The sequence below is a fragment of the Oncorhynchus clarkii genome, chromosome 5 (genome assembly GCF_045791955.1).
Source record: "Oncorhynchus clarkii lewisi isolate Uvic-CL-2024 chromosome 5, UVic_Ocla_1.0, whole genome shotgun sequence".
Lineage (NCBI taxonomy): Eukaryota > Metazoa > Chordata > Actinopteri > Salmoniformes > Salmonidae > Oncorhynchus > Oncorhynchus clarkii.
Genome location: NC_092151.1, coordinates 34,873,103 through 34,893,194, shown reverse-complemented (window position 1 = coordinate 34,893,194; position 20,092 = coordinate 34,873,103). Strand labels below are relative to the sequence as shown.

General features: G+C 43.5%; 1 protein-coding gene across 2 annotated transcripts in view; it reads left to right on the top strand.

Annotated features, from left to right (window-relative positions):
• The window catches only part of LOC139409965 (PHD finger protein 24-like), a 29,994-nt gene that overhangs the window by 3,392 nt on the left and 6,510 nt on the right, over positions 1 to 20,092 (top strand). For both annotated transcript variants that reach the window (XM_071155380.1, XM_071155381.1), the window contains exons 2-5: positions 4,342 to 4,766; positions 6,544 to 6,729; positions 16,015 to 16,093; positions 18,397 to 18,599. In XM_071155380.1, coding sequence (XP_071011481.1) covers positions 4,344 to 4,766; positions 6,544 to 6,729; positions 16,015 to 16,093; positions 18,397 to 18,599 — 891 coding nt within the window. In that variant the 5' untranslated portion in view covers positions 4,342 to 4,343. The remainder of the gene's footprint in view (positions 1 to 4,341; positions 4,767 to 6,543; positions 6,730 to 16,014; positions 16,094 to 18,396; positions 18,600 to 20,092) is intronic.

Sequence of the window (20,092 nt, the reverse complement as noted above, 5' to 3'; positions counted from 1 at the left end):
CATATGCTCTGTCTTTGCCAAAAATGTCTCTGCGGGACAAAACTAGATTCTATATAACACCCAAGAACTCCCATCAGAGCTGCCTGGCAGTGCCAGACATGGTCTCGTTCTGATAGATCATGTGTGGACCAGTGGAGTGTAGACAGCCTACATACAGGATTACTGGGAGTGAGCGCTAGATCAGAGGGATTTAAAGAGCACCATGGTGCTCTTATCTTCCTCCAAAATTATCAATATTTAACTACACCAAGACGGTGCAGTGAGCGTCATCCATCTTGTTCACCACCATTGGGTGCCTTGCTTCTACAGAGCGCAAACACAGTTTGAGGTCTTAGTTAAAATTAACAAGCTAATCAAACTGATTCAGATGTTTCTGTAGAAAACAATCCACACTTGGATCCACACATTGAGTTACACTACGTAAGACATCTAACAGTGTGTGTTGACCACTCATTCACAAAATGACATTCAGAGATGGTCACTGCATGTGAAAGTGCTCCTCTTTTAGCTTGAGCAAATTCACTATGCTGTTGCTCTGCCAAAAATACTGCACAATCGTTTTTCTTGCTTTATTACAGTAATACCCAGTTCTTCATAGGTATTACGGGTCTTGTTAAACAGAAAAATATGAAAGATACAAGTGCCAATAAAAGGGCCTAGAATGAAACCCATATCTCAAGACCTAGTGGAAGAATATTCAGGCTGTCGCAGTGCAGCTCATTCAGACTGGGATTCTCTCTCTGCCGTGCATGTATGTCAGGTCCGGCCCCAAGGAGTGGCCATGTTTTCCGCTCCATCCACCCCCAACCCCCAAAAGTATCCAGGGGCATTTAAATCATTCAGAGTGGTGTGACCCAGCTGCTCCTGTAGGAAACGAGTGAGAAGCCAGCCTGACGGAACCACAGCACTCATCCCCTACATATTTCTCTTCATTTAGCCTAAGTTGTAGTATGTGGGCCAAAAGATAAAGGTTGTTGCCATCTTAGACATATTGAGTCTTTATCCCCTTTTGTAAATAAATGCCGTTTTCACTGGAGTAAATTCTGGATCATGGGCTACACATTCTGAGTGTCTCATGAGGTAAGATTTGTGTAAAACATTCTTAATAAAACACCAGCCAAGTGTGAGGGGAAGTACATTATTTTGTGACAGTTACTTGGCAAAAGCTTTGGTTTAGCAGACCTGCTAGACAACCAGTGGAATATTTCTCAATTCCCTTTATGGTACAAAGCACTGACCAACTTGTCAGCTTCAACTTGCCTCCACAAGAAAAATAAATAAGTTAAAACCCCCATTCAGTCTTTGTTATTCATTTAAGTAATCACTATGTCTAAACTGTTTAATAATTTATTTCCCTGAGCCTGTTTTGGCCCTTGAAATGCTCAGTGGTCGTGCAGGCAGTAGGAAACAAATGGGATGATATTTACAGACATTGTCATGTCTACTCCAGCTCGCCCACTCTGGTGCTCATTGTTGCTTGTTTACTTATTATTACGCACACCTGCCACCATCGTTATGCACACCTGCGCCTCATCAGACTCACCTGGACTCAATCACCTGCTTGATTAACTTCCCTATGTCACTCCCTTTGGTTCTTTCCTTAGGCATTATTGTTTCATGTCTGTATGCTACCCGTGTTTCTTAGTTTGGTCCATGTTCATTTATTTATTAAATGATTCACTCCCTATACTTGCTTCCCGACTCCCAGTGAACATGTTACAGAATAACGCCTCACCAAAGGGGAGCATCGGGGAGTGTTTTGTGTTATTTTTTTTGTTAGTGTAGGTGATGTCGGGTCCAGGTACTGGAGAAATCGGGGATGCCTCAGCTGGCTCATCAGGCTTCCATGCCTCAGCTGGCTCGTCAGGTTTACAAGACCCGGTTTCGCCATCAAGCGTCCGTTGCCATGTCTACCGAGGACGCCTCAGCTAGCTGAGGCTCCCATACCTTAGCTTGCGCGACAGGTTCTCCATGCCTAAGCCGGTTTGTCAGGCCCCCGCGCCTCAGCAGGATCTATCGACTCGCTCCTGGTCTCCGGGATCGTACCTCTCGTCGACGGCTGGAGCTGCGCGTCAGGGAGAGGGTACTGTCACGTATACTCCCTCTCTGGCGCTCAAGGTCGTCAGGCTGCTCATTATTATGCACACCTGTCACCATCGTTACGCGCCTCATCACTCACCTGGACTCAATCACCTGCCTGATTACCTTCCCTATAACTGTCACTCCCTTTGGTTCTTTTCCTAGGCGTCATTGACTGTGTTTATGTCTGTACGCTGCTCATGTTTCTTATTTTGTCCATATTCGTCTATTTATTATTAAATTCACTCCCTGTACTTGCTTCCCGACTCCCAGTGTACACGTTACACAGGGCCTTGATTGGCTGATAGGATGTTCTAGAGCCCACTCCCTTACCCAGATGAACAGTCATTGGTCTATTATAATCAGATCACATTGTGACATCATGTGGGCCAAAAATTCCATCCTTCCTGAAAAGGCTGAAATTCAGTTTTCTTTTTCTTCTCCAAACGGCTCACACAAAGGGCATTTTATGTAATCTTCACAATTTCAGAGTGTTATTTGGAAATATAATAAAAAAAAAACGGAAAATCATGTTTATAATTGCACTGCCCCTTTAACCTCAAAACGGTGAGGACTGCTACACTGCTCAGTCTCTCTATGAGCAGTTCCAGCTCCAGGGGAAGATGTTTAGTAATGAGAGGCAGATTATTTATTAGATCTATCAGGGGGTGCCAGGCCCTGTAGTGAGGATGGTAGTGTGTGTGTGCCAGGTCTGGTCAGCCAGCGATATCCTCCCTGTGGTTTTCCTCAGATGCCCTGTGAGCTCTATAGACTCTTCCCACAACCGGGTGCCATGAGTCTTGCAGCAATATGTGAGCTCCAATTCCCAGATACAGTCAGACTTCCCATCATAGAAGATATCTGACATGAGCAAAGGAGATTATTATTATTTTTTAACCTGCTCATGTTTTTACATGATCCTCTGCATGGTCTTTCCTCTCCTTATTCACAGTGCAAGCTCTTCACTTTCATTTAACTTAGTTCTAGTGTCTGGAAACACCTTTTACACTAGCTAACATTTTTAATTATTTCCTCTTTCCGTTGATATTTAATACTGCATTGTTGGGAAAGAGCTTGCAAGTAAGCATTTTCGCTGTACTGTTTTACACCTGTTATATCCTGTGCACGTGACAAATCGTATGTTTCCTCAGTACATTTTGAGTAGATTCAACAAAGATGACCACCCTGGACCTTGCCATTACTCCTGATTTCAATACCATCTAATATGAGACAGCACACAGACAGACCACTCCGCAGACACATCCTGGCTCCTAAGCCTCATCACTGCGTCTCTGTATCACCCGTCCCCCATCACCTCAACACTCTGAGCTAAGGGAGGAAGGACACATCACTGGGTGAGGTTAATTACACCAGCATAATTATCGCCTCCTGTCACTTAGAGGACTTTGATGAGCTTGTGTTCACAATCTGTCTCTGTCTGTCTGAGCTGCTAGTTAGTGGAGGTCCACAGAAGGAGGCTGTATCAGTAAAGGGCTATGGGTGTGAGGAGAGAGTGTCCTCCAAATCCTGTCATTGAGCAGGAGGGAATAGGACACCAAAAGCCCTAAGAACTGAAGCCCAAAGCCCTTCAACTGGAGAATGACAGGAGAGGACAGAGTCACGGAAGGACAGAGTCACGGAAGGACTCCTGTTGTACTCTGGATGAATGGGATTGGATTTCAGATCACAACATGTGTCCTCTAAGTACCGTGTAATCAACTTGAATCCAACTGCCCCATTTTCAATAATGGAATTCATGGTCACTTATAAACCGAGCGGAATGAGCACAAGTAGTTAGTTACATGTGTTGTGTTTGTTGTCTGGAGATTACTGGGTTTTGTTCTACGATTCCCATCCATTTCATTTGTTGGTTTATGTTTACTGCTCCATTTCATCCCCCTGTGCACATACTGGTTGAATCAACGTTGTTTCTACGTGTTTCTATTTCAATGAAATTATGTTTGAACCAAGTGGAATAGATGTTGAATTGACATCTGTGCCCAGTGGGATGTGATTGAGCTCAGCCGCTTCTGCTCATCAATGTGGTGATGGATCATATGTCACTAGGCCTGAGAATGGAACCATTAAGAGCAAGGCATGTAATGCAAGCACACAAACACCACACAAAGTTGTTCAGTATATCAGTTTGATAGGAACTCTTGATAAAATGGCAAGTCTAATTAACCATATCGCTCAACCGATATTTATGCCATGCACGCAGTAATGAACACCTCTCTCACCCCCCCCCCTCTCTATCTATAGTAATGGGAGTGCTCATGTCTAAGAAGCAGCAGGTGCAGAAATGCACCTCGGTCGTCTCTGCCTTTCAGCAGGGCATGAAGGAACGAGCTCCAACCACAACAAACCAGGGGGAAAGATCTGGAGAAGGGCCGGCTGAATCCTTGCCACTACCAAATCCAAAGGAGGAGGGGGAGCACGGGGAGGCAGACGGCAAAGTGGGACCCTCGGGGATCTCCCAGCAAGCTGCTGTTCCTGGTCCGGCTCCCACCAGGGACGAGTGTAAGGTCAACCAGGAGGCCTGGAATAGGTTACGGGATGGGAAGGGGGTGGAACCTGAGGATCTGGACAAGACCGGCCATCAGCTCATCCCACCTGCATTTGTACGTCCCAAGAGAGATGCCAATGATGACCAGCCTGTTGAAATAGCACTGGGACAGAGAGAGCAGGTAGGGTATTCTACAATAAAGGGTTTACTTTGACTAAATCCACACTTTGTTCTTTAAATCCCCGGATCTTGGAATTTTAAAGATGAGTGTGAGATTTTAAAGGAATTACCATGGCAACCGTATTATCTCCCATGCATTCCAGTTGAGTTGATGTTCTGACTGAAAAGAGACCTAAACAACTGTTAAGTATGGTGAGTCTTATCATTTTCTACCATAGGTGAAATAAGCATTTATAGATGAGCAAGGAAGCATTTCTTTGGACGGTGTATACCATGTCTATCCCGTGCATATGACTAATTAAACACACCAGCTATTTCCACGCCACGATATAATTTTTGTCTAAGTGCTCTTCATAGAGCGCGTGCTGTGGTGTGGGCGGGTACTCGGGCTGTCTCAGAGAGGAGGCCTTGGCCCTGCCTCACTACCCAGGGCCACCATAACTAATTGGGATCCTGATGTGGTCAGGGATGGGGGCGGGGTACAGGAGTGTACCAGATGACCAATCAGCCGGTTGGGACTATTGGGAAGAGCACATTGTTATAATAGGACTTTTAGAGAGGATTGTTATGCTTTCTATCACTAATGGTGCTCATCAGATATACCAAATTGAATAGAGAGTGGACGACTTGCAGCAATTAACAATGATATGTTACAATAATACGAGCTCCAGGGTCAGACTGGAGAGGAAAAGATAAAACATTAACATCTGACTGAAACGGATGGCCATAGCAGCAACAAAATGCTGAATGGCATATATTACTATAGCACTTACAGATCAGACCTAAATTACACTGTTTATATTTGGAGCTGTAGGATACTTGGCATAAGAGTAAAAAAAATCATAATTAGTCATCAATGAGTTACAAAAAAATCTGCTATAATTGTGATATTGGAAAGCAGTTTCAGTCTCCTTCCTGGTTGGGTAGAACCAATAGTCATTTCTCCTTTCCGATCAGCCTCTTCAGAATAATAAGAATCCTCCCTCATAAGCTAGTTGGAAACTACTGTTGAGTTGCATCCGTTTCATAATGTGATGAGTGTAGACCACACTGTCTGTGGGATATAATTCATAGGTTTGAGTATTGAGCATGGAGGAGGTATGGTTCCTTCTGGCTATGGTCACCTGTCAAGGACCAGGTTTGACAAGGTCAGTCCAGATGACCATGGTAGGATAAAAACTATGGTTAAAAAGGTAAGTACACAGACAGTGAATTGAATCTAACTTATTATTCTAATAATAATAACTTCCTGTGCTTTAGTCAAACTTCCCACTATAATAATTTTCACTGTGTTGACAGTCAAGTGTGTACCTCCTGTAAATACAGTCCTGAGGGACAGACCTGAAATCAGAGGAGACCAAGACTAAACCTGATACTGCTAGAATGTCACTCCAAACGTATTAAATTACTACAAAATAAATCATTGCTGTCTAAGCTTTGAATCCAAACATAAATACAAGTATTTGAATATGTGGCATGATCAGCAGACAATGGCATAATTATTTGTATTCACTGTTTAATCAAGCCAATACCCAGTCAAGACTGTAACTTCAAGGAGAGGACCGCTAGCCTTCATCATGGTGCCATCTGATTCAAAGCTGCTCTGTCTGAGAGTCTGTGTGTGAGTGACTTAAATTTCACAGACCTACGGATGCATCTTTCACCTAGTTGATTTGAAATAGAACTCGCAGTCCTCCTACATAGGCATCAAACCCCAATGAGTTTTATGATTTGAGTATGCCCTTTAACCTAGTGACCTTAATTGCCTTTTCCTCCAGCCGGTCAATGATGAGATGTGCGAGGTGTGTGAGGTGTGGACGGCCAACGACCTGTTCCCCTGCAGGACCTGCACACGAGTCTTCCATGACGGCTGTCTGAGGGAGTTGGGCTACCTGCGCACCGAACTCCTGCAGGAGATGAGGGAGACAGCACACACTTCGACAGGCTGGAGCTGCTACTACTGCGTGAGTCACTCAATCTGAACCTCCCATTGGCTATTCACATGGACCAACCACGCTCCACAAAGTTGTTTTACATTTTTTGTATCTCTATTTTTTTTTACCTTGAGTCATACCCGTTACTGTTAAAAAATAAGAAAAAAATAGTTTTATTGTCACATACACCGGATTGGTGCTGTGACATGTTATTTTACAGGGCAGCCATAGCAGTACAAATTAAGGTTAAGTGCCTTGCTCAAGGGCACAAACATATTTTTCACCTTTTCAGCTCGGGTATTTGAACCAGCAACCTTTCGGTTACTGGCCCAACGCTCTGACCACTAACAGCACACACTTTATGAACCTGAACACAGCATGTACCCAAATACTATGCAGCACAATTCTGCCAATTGACTTTTTCCTATCTGGCCCAAGATTAGTGTTTTTTATTTTTTATTTTATAGTTGAGAACAAGTTCTCATTTGCAACTGAGACTTGGCCAAGATAAAGCATAGCAGTTTGACATATACAACAACACAGTTACACATGGAATAAACAAAACATACAGTCAATAATACAGTAGAAAAATTTTAAAAAAAAGTCTATCTACAGTGAGTGCAAATGAGGTAAGATAAGGGAGTTAAGGCAATAAATAGGCCATGGTGGCGAAGTAATTACAATATAGCAATTAAACACTGGAATGGTAGATGTGCAGAAGATGACTGTGCAAGTAGAGATACTGGGGTGCAAAGGAGCAAGATAAATAAATAAATACAGTATGGTGATGAGGTAGTTGGATGGGCTGTTTACAGATTGGCTATGTGCAGTGATCTGTGAGCTGCTCTAACAGCTGGTGCTTAAAGCTAGTGAGGGAGATATGAGTCTCCAGCTTCAGTGATTTTTGCAGTTCGTTCCAGTTATTGGCAGCAGAGAACTGGAAGGAAAGGCGGCCAAAGGATGAATTGGCTTGACCAGTGAGATATACCTGCTGGAGCGCGTGCTATGAGTGGGTGCTGCTATGGTGACCAGTGAGCTGAGATAAGGTGGGGCTTTACCTAGCAGAGACTTGTAGATGACCTGGAGCCAGTGGGTTTGGCAACGAGTGAAGCGAGGGCCAGCCAACGAGAGCGTACAGGTCGCAGTGGTGGGTAGTATATGGGGCTTTGGTGACAAAACGGATGGCACTGTGATAGACTGCATCCAATTTGTTGAGTAGAGTGTTGGAGGCTATTTTGTAAATGACATTACTAAAGTTGAGGATTGGTAGGATGGTCAGTTTTACAAGGGTATGCTTGGCAGCATGAGTGAAGGATGCTTTGTTGCGAAGTAGGAAGCCAATTCTAGATTTAATTTTGGATTGGAGATGCTTAATGTGAGTTTGGAAGGAGAGTTTACAGTCTAACCAGACACCTAGGTATTTATATTTATCTACATATTCTAAGTCAGAGCCGTCCAGAGTAGTGATGCTGGATGGGCGGGCAGGTGCGGGCAGTGATCGGTTGAAGAGCAGGCATTTAGTTTGGGGGAGAGGGAGAAAGTGAAGAGATGAAGGGTGATAGTAGAAGAGGGTGACAGTGAGAAAAAGACACCTTTTCATCTCAGAAGAGTTCAGCTCTACACTCAATGTGCTATCTAGAAGCTAAAAGTGGTTTTTGGCTGTCCTCATAGGAGAACCCTTTGAAGAACCCTTTTTGGTTCCAGGTAGAACCTTTTCCACAGAGGGTACTACATGGAACCCCAAAGAGTTCTACCTGGAACCAAAAAAGGTTATCCAATGGGGACAGCCAAAGAACCGTCGTCAACGCTGCAGAAACAAATACTATTTATTTTATCGCCTAGTACAGTCATCCAAAATGTCTAGCTGTGTCCCCATTTGACATTTTAATTTCACAGCTTTGGTGTTGTGCCATTATCACCTCTCTTCTCATCCACAGGCTTGGGGCTTTGACTGAAGTGGTTAGAGCTCGTGCTGCTGTCACTTCTGACTAGACTTTTCCACTGTCAAGGGGACCAGAAAGTCACAGCAACATTGTCCCTACATTTTATTGTTATTGCTTAAGGGTCTTTGTAATATAAAAGGAATTACTTTTAATATGTTATAATTTGATTCGGTGCACAAATCCCCAAAGTGCTCATGATAGAATAACCTATTTAAACTTGTTTGGATTGTGGATTAACACATACATAAAAAAAACTCCAGGTGTTACTCGGGAGATGACAATATCATCAGAAATATCTAGGGCAGGTCATCCAATTTATTACTGTTGTTGTACTATATATACAAAAGTATGTGGACACCCCTTCAAATTAGTGGATTCGGCTATATCAGCCACACTCATTCATGACGTGTATACAATTGAGCACACAGCCATGCAATCTCCATAGACAAACATTGGTAGTAGAATGGCCGTACTTGTAATGTCCGGGATGTAGTGGAGGAAGGAGTCAGACGCAGGAGACAGAGAGTTCAGAGTAGGCACGTCTTTAATACACCGACCAGGTGAAAAAGCAGACGCCACTCAACACAAATACCCCAAACCACAGGGGAACTAAACTGTATCCAAAAGACAGCTCACGTACACGAAACAGCCGTGACATACATGCGTGCACGACAAGTACACATAGAACAATCCCACACAAAGAGCAGGCGGGCCGGCTGGCTAATAAAGCCCAACTAATATCCAAATTAACAACCGGTGTAACCAATAAACAGACAAGGAGGGGGAGGAAAAAATCAGTGGCATCTAGTAGGCCGGTGACGACGAGCGCCACCCGAATGGGAAGGGGAGCCACCTTCGGTAGGAGTCTTCAGTACTGTGAATTTCAATGTGGCACAGTCATAGGATGTAACCTTTTGAAAAAAGTACGTTTGTCAAATTTCTTCCTGCTAGAGCTGCCCCGGTCAACAGTAAGTGCTGTTCTTGTGAAGTGGAAACATCTAGGAGCAACAACAGCTCAGCCACGAAGTGGTAGGCCACACAATCTCACAGAATGGGACTGCTGAGTGCTGAAGCGTTTAAAAATCATCTGTCCTCGGTTGCAACACTCACTACCGAGTTCCAAACTGCCTCTGGATCAACATCCGCACAATAACTGTTTGTTGGGAGCTTCATAACATGGGTTTCCATGGCCGAGCAGCCGCACACAAGCCTAAGATCACCATGCCAAGCGTCGGCTGGAGTGGTCATTGGACTCTGGAGCAGGGGAAACCACGTTCTGGAGTGATGAATCACACTTCACCATCTGGCAGTCCGACGGACGAATCTGGGTATGGTGGATGCCAGGAGAGCGCTACCTGCCCGACTGCATAGTGCTAACTGTAAAATCTGGTGGAGGAGGAATAATGGTCTGGGGCTGTTTGTCATGATTCGGGCTTGGCCTCTTTGTTCCAGTGAAGGGAAATCTTAATGCTACAGCATACAATGACATTCTAGACTATTCTGCTCTTCCAACTTTGTGGCAACAGTTTGGGGAAGGCCATTCCTGTTTCAGCATGATAATGCCCACATGCGCAAAGCTAGGTCCATACAGAAATGGTTTGTCGAGATCGGCGTGGAAGAACATTACTGGCCTGCACAAAGCCCTGACCTCAACCCCATTGAACACCTTTGGGATGAATTGCCTAATCGTCCAACGTCAGTGCCGACCTCCCTAATGCTCTTGTGGCTAAATGGAAGCAAGTCCCTGCAGCAATGTTCAAACATCTAGTGGGAAGCCTTCCCAGAAGAGTGGAGGGTGTTATAGCAGCAAAGGAGGCACCAACTCCATATTAATGCCCATGATTTTGGAATAAGATGTTCGATGAGCAGGTGTCCACATACTTTTTCTCACGTAGTGTATGTTTACTGTAGCTCCCTGGGGATTTCAAATGGGATTATTTTCACCATGAACTGATCTTGAGCAATAGTTTAACAAACCTGCCAGAGAATACACATACATACAGTAGCCAAGAAAGTGGGTTGTGGAGTTTTAATTATACACCAAGTTCAACACATCCCACTATGTACAGATACAGAACAGATTTTGCTCTTTCAAACATGAAGTCAGCAGTCTCCCAGTGCTGAGGTGATTTGATCATGGTGGATATTGAGTGAGAGTGAGTATGGAAGACTGCCAGGCCCAGGAAACTCCGTCCCCATGCAGGCTAATCAATGCACTCACAAGTATGGGATTATTTGTTGACTCGTATTGAATGCAGTGTGTTTACGCAATACTCAGAAATACTAAAGTACTAATGTTACCCAGCAGGCTGTCTCTAGCAGCCCCCAGATTTGATTCACCACCTCTTCATCCCCTCCTCTTCTGACGTTTTCCTGTTCGGACACCCCCTGTAATGATATCTGGCAGGCAGAGTTTGGACTACTTAGCATACGTGTGATAAATAAACTCTCTAAAGCAGGTCTTCCCAAACTGGGGTACGTGCAATGCCGTCGGGGGTATGACAAATAAAAATATTGTCCTTTCACATTTTCAAACTACATTTTTTATATTTTCCAACGTGGCTGTACATTTGGGTGATGTTTTTTTTTCTCGCCTGAGTAGCCTCATTTCACTGCCATAAATAAAATTGAACCATCTAGTGTTCAGCGGAATAACAACCAAATGTCAAATACAGGTAGCCTAGTCAAATAATTAACATCCAAACACATTAACCGTTACTCTCTCGTGGGAATTCCACTAACAGTTTGTATGTAGCCAAACGTAGTTGCTGCTCATTCCGTTTGCTCAAATTGATAAATGGTTCAAATAAAATAAGGCCCACGTACGTGTCTATGGACCAGCTCTACTGGTAGTACTGCTACTACCAGCAGTACTACATCTGCACCTGTCGACGACACAAGTTGTTCTGCTTCCACGAGCACATCCAATGCCAGCATCAGTAATTCTACATTTGTTGTTAGCCCAGCTAGCATGGACACTGACAGTTGTGAATCTGATGCAGCCTAAGAGCTACTGCACCCTTACCCAGGAAAGCACCGAACAACAGACCATCAAAGGCACAAATATGATGAGAACTACATTGATTTGGGGTTCACTTATATTGGGAGTAGTACCTTTCCTCAGCCATAGTGTGTTATATGTGCAAAAGTACTATCTCACAACTCGATGAAACCTTCACTCTTGCTCAGACATTTAGAAACAAAACATGCCAATTTGAAAAATAAGCCACATCAGTTTTTTGAGCGAGAATTAAGACGACTTTTGAGTAGTAAGACTTATTAAAGCAACAGATACCATTATTAAGAAGGGGCTAGAAGCATCTTATATGGTGAGCTATCGAGTGGCTAGGACAGGCAAGCACCATACTATTGTGGAGGACTTAATTCTTCCTGCTGCTGCAGATATGGCTGGGGATAAAAAGGCCTAGGCCTTCATCAAACACTGGTTCATGACGCATCAGTGACATGGCAGGAGATGTTTTGAAACAATTACTGCTTCGCATACAAGCCAGTGAATTCTATGCGTTACAGCTGGATGAGTCAACAGACGTGGCGTGCCTGACACAGCTACTGGTATATGTCCTTTATGTTTATAGGGGGTCAATTAAGGAAGACATCCTCTTCTGCAAACCACTGTAAACCAGGAAAACGGGAGAGGATATTTTTTAAGTACTGGACAGCTGATGTGTTGGCTTTTGCGCCATCTGTACAGATACCATGACAGGGAGACATAGTGGAGTGGTAACGCGCATTCAAGCAGTTGCTCCCGACACTACTTGGGTACACTGCAGCATCCACAGAGAGACTCTTGCTGCCAAAGGAATGCCTGACAGCTTGAAAGACATTTTGGACACTACAGTGAAAATGGTTAACTTTGTGCCTCTAAATTGTGTGCTGTTTATCAAGGGGCAAAGTAGGGGGGGGGGGGGGGGCAAAGTATTGACACTTTTTAAAAACATTTTTACTGACCATAATTTTCACTTGTCTGACCACTTCCATGATGATGAGACGACAGGCCTATCTGGGTGCTACATTTTTTGTAATTTTTAAAATTCTCACTGCATGATCTGAATCTAGTATTACAGGGACTCTCTGTAACTGTATTCAATGTGCGGTACAAAACTGAGGCTATGATTTAAGAAGTTGGTGCTCTTCTCTGTCTGCATTAACAAAGACAACAGACAGGTCTTTCCAGCATTGTATGATTTTTTTGTGTGCAAATGAACTCAAGCTTACGGACAATATAAAATGTGATATAGCGAAGCACCTGAGTGAGTTGGGTACGCAATTACGCAGGTCCTTTCCCGAAACGGGTGACACAAACTGGATTCGTTATCCCTTTCATGCCATGCCTCCAGTCCACTTACAGATATCTGAACAATTGCAACAAGCGGTTCTGTGAAAATTGAATTTCTGGATTGGGCTGCGTTCTGCATTGGCAAATTGTGCTGTTAAGACACTGATGCCCTTTGCAACCACGTACATATGTAAGAGTGGATTCTTGGCCCTCACCAGCATGAAAACAACTAAATACAGGCAGACTGTGTGGGAAATTATTTAAGACTGAGACTCTCTCTAATACAACCCAACATTACAGTTATGTCCATCCTTTCATGCACACCCTTCTCATTAACCTGTTATTCAGAATTTATGATGAACAAATATGGTTTTATATGTAAGATGGTTAAATAAAGAGCAAAATTATTATTATTTGTGCCCTGGTCCTATAAGAGCTCTTTGTCACAAACTGCCTCGTGTGAAGTGACACTCATTCTTATGTTTAATACAATGAATGGCAAAAAACAGTTGAGAGTGCGCTGACCCTGGTGCTAGAGGGGGTACGCAGCTGGAGGTTGAATGTTTGAAGGGGTACGGGACTATAAAAAGTTTGGGAACCACTGCACTAAAGAATACTCCCATCTTTCCTGAAGCTACTGTTTATTTGATTCCTTAAAGGGGCTAGTGAAAGCCCAAAGAGCACTGGACTCCATATCCAGTTTTCAAGTTCCATATTAGTGCGTAAAGCTTTAATCTAAATATATTTTGATGGGTGACGCTACTGGAAATCAAGTTGGTTTGATATTCATGTGATCTCATAACCCTGGGTGACCCAGAGATTTCACCCATCATGGCCAATTATCCAACCCAATTATTACCTTCTGTCCTCCAACTGCCTCCTCTCAACCTGCTCATCAGGGTTGAGGGCCTCCGCATCCACCACACACCTGCAGATAATTAACTTAATTTAAGTTTTAATGTGTTCGACCTGAACTGCTCCCTCTTTTTAGCGTGAACAGCATGATAGACAGAATCAGGTAGACATATGGTGCACATTCAGACTCATCACCTTTCTGGAGTGTAGTAAAATGGCTGCTAGGCTTATATTTTCCTATTACCGTGGTTGTTAATTTTAGGACAGATTCTAAGAAGCAATACTATAAAACCACCTAGCAGCCATTTTACGACAGCTCATGCACTTGACATACTTTATAATAATAGCTTCAGAGAAACTGCATAATAAGCACACCAAGGCTTTCTGGAACATGTATGACGCATGCTGAACTTAATGCATTCAGACACACTGCACATTAATCCATAAGGGCACACACCATATAATCTACTACAGAACACTTCAAATAATTATGATACACGCAAGTATAGCGCATGCAGTGGGTCACACTTTTTGCTAGGGCTGAGCGGTATCCAGATTTTCATATCTTCATACCGTCCTTCTCTCATCCTGGAATGTATGGTATTACTGGCTTAGTACACAATGGGGCACCAAAAACAACTCACAAAATCCCATTGGGTGTCTATTTGTGTCTACCAAATTTGCAGAAGTAATAGTGAATTTCCATGCTAGCTAAATATTCCAACGAGCGCAAACAAATATAAGTGAATTGCAAAGGTCAAAGTTTTATACATATAGGTAGGAGCTACCGAATTTAGAGCAGCATGTGTACATGCCCTGCCTGCTCTGCTCGGAGAAGAGGGGGGGAGAGCAGAGGCACAAGAACAGAGAGGAGAAAAAACGCAAGGAAATCATAGCAGTGGCAGCTGTACAGACTTCTCAAACACAGCAGAAAGCGAACACTATATGATGCCCCATCTCCTCATTAATTCAGCCACTTACTTAGTTAACTAGCAAGTTAAACTTAGGGAAAGCGTTAACGCAAAATTATGATATTTGTTTTTCACAATGAAAAAAGATAAAAGATAAGATAAGGAATGGATCGAAATTTACAGAATAAGTACCTGGAGTAAAATTGGAGGGTGAAGGGTCATGCTTTTTCAATTTCAGTCAAGAGCAGGGTTTTAGTTAAAAAAAAAAAAATCTAGTCCATGGGAGGGTCATGTAATTGTTTGATTACATTTTTAGAATGAGCTTTGTTTTAATTACTATCTTGGGTATAGGCGAGGGTCACTTGTTTTTTTTTTTTCAAACTTTTAGGGAGGGTTTAGGTCATATATATATATATATATATATATATATATATATATATTGGTCAAGGGAGGGCCATTTTCATTTCAGAGATGTCCAATTTTCTCCATGTAACCCTTAATATAGTGTTCAATCCCTAAGATATCTTGCTGCATTTTGTAAACACAAATGCTTCTTATTTAAATTTTTGCTAGGCATCAGACAAATTTTGTGCTTCAGTTGCCTACTTTTTGTGGTGTAGCCTACTTTTCTCTGGTAAAATGCAAGATTAACTTTAAGCAAAACATTAGGAAATGTAGCTGGCTACATTATTTCTATGTTAAACATTAGAAATATGATGGCCGTGTGTCGTTTTTGCCAAAAAAGACCTTGCTTTTTCAATGTAGGCTAATTTACTTGTGTGGCTGCCAACCAGATAGTGTTGCGCTTCTGTTGTCATCTGATGTAAATTAAGCTATTTTCTGCCGAATGTGTTGCACTAATGTATTTTCTGTGAAGGAAAACTGTAGCTGTACGCCACTGATCACTCTATTGAAGCAAAAACAGCAGCCTTTCAATATAAAACGCAACCCCTGTCAATACACTGCTGGGGACACCTGCTTTCTCCTGTTGTGCTATTTTCAAACAAACACATGACTGGTTCAGCTGTTGCTCAGCTTTCATCGTGTGAAATGAAGACCGTGATCTGCTTTATTACCTATCGTATTGCACAAGTTGACTGGAAGTATTTACTTAAATAAGCTATAAATATAAAAATGTATTGATGGTATTGAAAAAAACATCCTGAGGCTATTTCCAAATACCTCAGTATACGGTATCCCGCCCAAGATAACTTTGTGCTGCTTTCCAGTACCTTCTACTTGACTTGACTTCAGATGCCAGTTTGTATCAGATCTCTCCCCATTTAACCGTGGCCTTTCCCTCCCACAGGACAATGTGAACCTGCTTCTGACTGAAGAGGAGATGTACAGCCTAATGGAAACCTTCAAGCAGTGCAAGATCATCCCTGGTCAGTCATACTGCTGCAGTTCTAGAGAACAATACATTTCATAGCTGACAGATCTCCATAAGCCGGGACAAGTATGCTTTATTTGGTACAGCACAGTTGACAGATTAATAGATCAGTACATGCATACAGGACTGTTCTCATGTGATTATTATTATTTGACCATGCTGGTCATTTATGAACATTTGAACATCTTGGCCATGTTCTGTTATAATCTCCACCCGGCACAGCCAGAAGAGGACTGGCCACCCCTCATAGCCTGGTTCCTCTCTAGGTTTCTTCCTAGGTTTTGGGCTTTCTAGGGAGTTTTTCCTAGCCACTGTGCTTCTACACCTGCATTGCTTGCTTTTTGGGGTTTTAGGCTGGGTTTCTGTACAGCACTTTGAGATATCAGCTGATGTAAGAAGGGCTATATAAATAAATTTTATTTGATTCTCATACAGCTCTTCAAGTATCTCTGAAACAACCCTCTGAGCGCAGTGAGTTACTGAGTACAGAAAGGTGCCAAAAGCTCTCTGTTTTTGTAATGCGCACATGCCTATAACTAAAAAAATTCTCTATACAGGAATCTGTACCTGTTAATGTACAGTGGCGAGAACAAGTATTTGATACACTGCCGATTTTGCAGGTTTTCCTACTTACAAAGCGTGTAGAGGTCTGTAATTTTTTTTTTATCATAGATACACTTCAACTGTGAAAGATGGAATCTAAAACAAAAATCCAGAAAATCACATTGTATGATTTTTAAGTAATTAATTTGCATTTTATTGCATGACATAAGTATTTGATCACCTACCAACCAGTAAGAATTCCGGCTCTCACAGACCTGTTAGTTTTTCTTTAAGAAGCCCTCCTGTTCTCCACTCATTACCTGTATTAACTGCACCTGTTTGAACTCGTTACCTGTATAAAAGACACCTGTCCACACACTCAATCAACAGACTCACACCTCTCCACAATGGCCAAGACCAGGGAGCTGTGTAAGGACATCAGGGATAAAATTGTAGACCTGCACAAGGCTGGGATGGGCTACAGGACAACAGGCTGGTGAGAATGCAACAACTGTTGGCGCAATTATTATAAAATGGAAGAAGTTCAAGATGACGGTCAATCACCCTCGGTCTGGGGCTCCATGCAAGATCTCACCTCGTGGGGCATCAATGATCATGAGGAAGGTGAGGGATCAGCCCAGAACTACACGGCAGGACCTGGTCAATGACCTGAAAAGAGCTGGGACCACAGTCTCAAAGAAAACCATTAGTAACACACTACGCCGTCATGTATTAAAATCCTGCAGCACATGCAAGGTCCCCCTGCTCAAGCCAGCGCATGTCCAGGCCCGTCTGAAGTTTGTAAATGACCATCTGGATGATCAGGAGGAGGAATGGGAGTAGGTCATGTGGTTTGATGAGACAAAAATAGCTTTTTGGTGTAAACTCCACTCGCCGTGTTTGGAGGAAGAAGAAGGATGAGTACATCCCCGAGAACACCATCCCAACCGTGAAGCATGGAGGTGGAAACATCATTCTTTGGGGATGCTTTTCTGCAAAGGGGACAGGACGACTGCACCGTATTGAGGAGGGGATGGATGGGGCCATGTATCGCGAGATCTTGGCCAACAACCTCCTTCCCTCAGTAAGAGCATTGAAGATGGGTCGTGGCTGGGTCTTCCAGCATGACAACGACCCGAAACACACAGCCAGGGCAACTAAGGAGTGGCATCTCAAGGTGTGGCCTAGCCCGTCTCCAGACCTGAACCCAATAGAAAATCTTTGGAGGGAGCTGAAAGACCGTATTGCCCAGCGACAGCCCCGAACCCTGAAGGATCTGGAGAAGGTCTGTATGGAGGAGTGGGCCAAAATCCCTGCTGCAGTGTGTGCAAACCTGGTCAAGAACTACAGGAAACGTATGATCTCTGTAATTGCAAACAAAGGTTTCTGTACAGGGGCCTCTCGGGTGGCGCAGTGGTTAAGGGCGCTGTACTGCAGCACTAGCTGTGCCATCAGAGACTCTGGGTTCGCGCCCAGGTTGAAGTGATAAAAATGATAAAAATTACAGAGCTCTACTACATGCTTTGTAAGTAGGAAAAGCTGCAAAATCGGCAGTGTATCAAATACATGTTCTCCCCACTGTATGTATTTGTTAGCAATTGTCTGTTTACAGGTAGCTATAAAACTGCACACTACCGCCTTGTTTCCTACTTTGTGAAGGGAAATCAACAAGAGGCATTTCACCTTCGTAAAATTAATCATTTTCGATCACTGCTTGTGGAGATTAATTTTCTTTCATTTGCTCTTGCTGTGTAGAGTCGTGCCTGGTGTCAGATGAGCTGCTGCAGTACCGCCACTTTTTGTCCAAGCAACTGTTTGAGAAGGACCTGTCTGATGAGCAGGAAGAGGAGGTACTGGCTCAGTTCGCTGCCCTGGACTCAGAGAAGAGGGGCCAGATTGAGTGGTCTGACTTCCTATACCATGAGTCCCTGGGAGTGCTCAGGAAGTTCCGCACAGAGGTACCAAAACCCATCAAACACACACACTCACATACTCCGGATTCCCATGTTCCAGTGTTCATTTCGTCAACAGAAATAGTGACTCAAACACCTATTTTTCAGTGGCAATTGATGAGACCATAACTGTCTAAATAGACCCAGAAACTATAACTAAACAAACATTATTTTAATTTCAGATGTCTAAAACGAGACGAGACAAAATCATATCTAAGTGGACTGGAAAAGGGTTTTTGGAGAGATTGAGAGCTTTTCAGTGATAAGCACAATAAATATTAGAAGCGCAGTGCAGTTCTGTTCAGTAATGGGATGTACATGCCACACCTGGCACACAGCCTGCATCAGCTGGTGAGCTGCAGGGGAGAAAGTGATGTGTGGCGGCATACAGGCTCTGGCTCTGCTCCAGGGAGTGTGGGCATACAGGCTCCGCTCCGGCTCCGCTCCAGGGAGTGTGGGCAGACAGGCTCTGCTCCAGGGAGTGTGGGCATACAGGCTCCGCTTCGACTCCGCTCCAGGGGAGTGTGGGCAGACAGGCTCCGCTCCAGGGAGTGTGGGCAGACAGGCTCCGCTCCGGCTCTGCTCCAGGGAGTGTGGGCATACAGGCTCCGCTCCAGGGAGTATGGGCAGACAGGCTCCACTCCATCTCCACCGCCATCTCTTGCTTCCTTGTAGCTAACCAGTCACCACCAGCCTTCTAGTTAGCTACCCTTTGCCTGGTTAAGAAACACAAGCTGCTTTACGAAATTAAAAACAATAACAGCATTCAGTTTAATAGCAAAACAACAGTCTAGCTATGCCTTTATCTCCCTTGAGTGTAGAAAAGTAGAATGTCTTTGAAGTTGTAGTCTCCCTCAACCTTCCCACATTCCCCACTGCATTTAATTTACATTCATAGAGCATATAGCAGGCCATTCTAAACTAGGCTACTTGTGGACCGGACCGGATTTTAGGCTACACCTTGTTCAGTTATGTTACCTCATTAGCTAGCGATAGCTAACATAGGGCGTGTTCAGCAGGACGGAACATTCAGATATAGAAATATGATCTGTAAAACAAACATGTTTTGCTGACATGTTGCATAAGGAACAACGTCGTTTCTATTCATGGAATTTCTACCTGCAACATTCCACAACGTTTTGCAACCGTTAACATTACCAAAAATATTTGGTGGCACAGAGGAAAAGGCATAGCAAACAATTTATTGACCAATTTCCCTTTTCCACTACATTGACTTGGTAAATATTGTTATTTTGAGTTAATGTGGACCCAGTGACTCAGACTTGAGCAATTGGACCAGGACTTGAGCACTGGGACTTAGACTTCAGCCATAGGGATTTATGACTCGACCATTGGTGAATTGGACTTTGTCTGGGACTCGAGTACAGGGGACTTGGAAATGCGGTTAAGTGACTCAACTACATCACTGGGCGAAACCCCAATTGTGGCCGATTCATCTGTGGAACATTGACAACAATGGCAATGACGCGAGGTGCAAC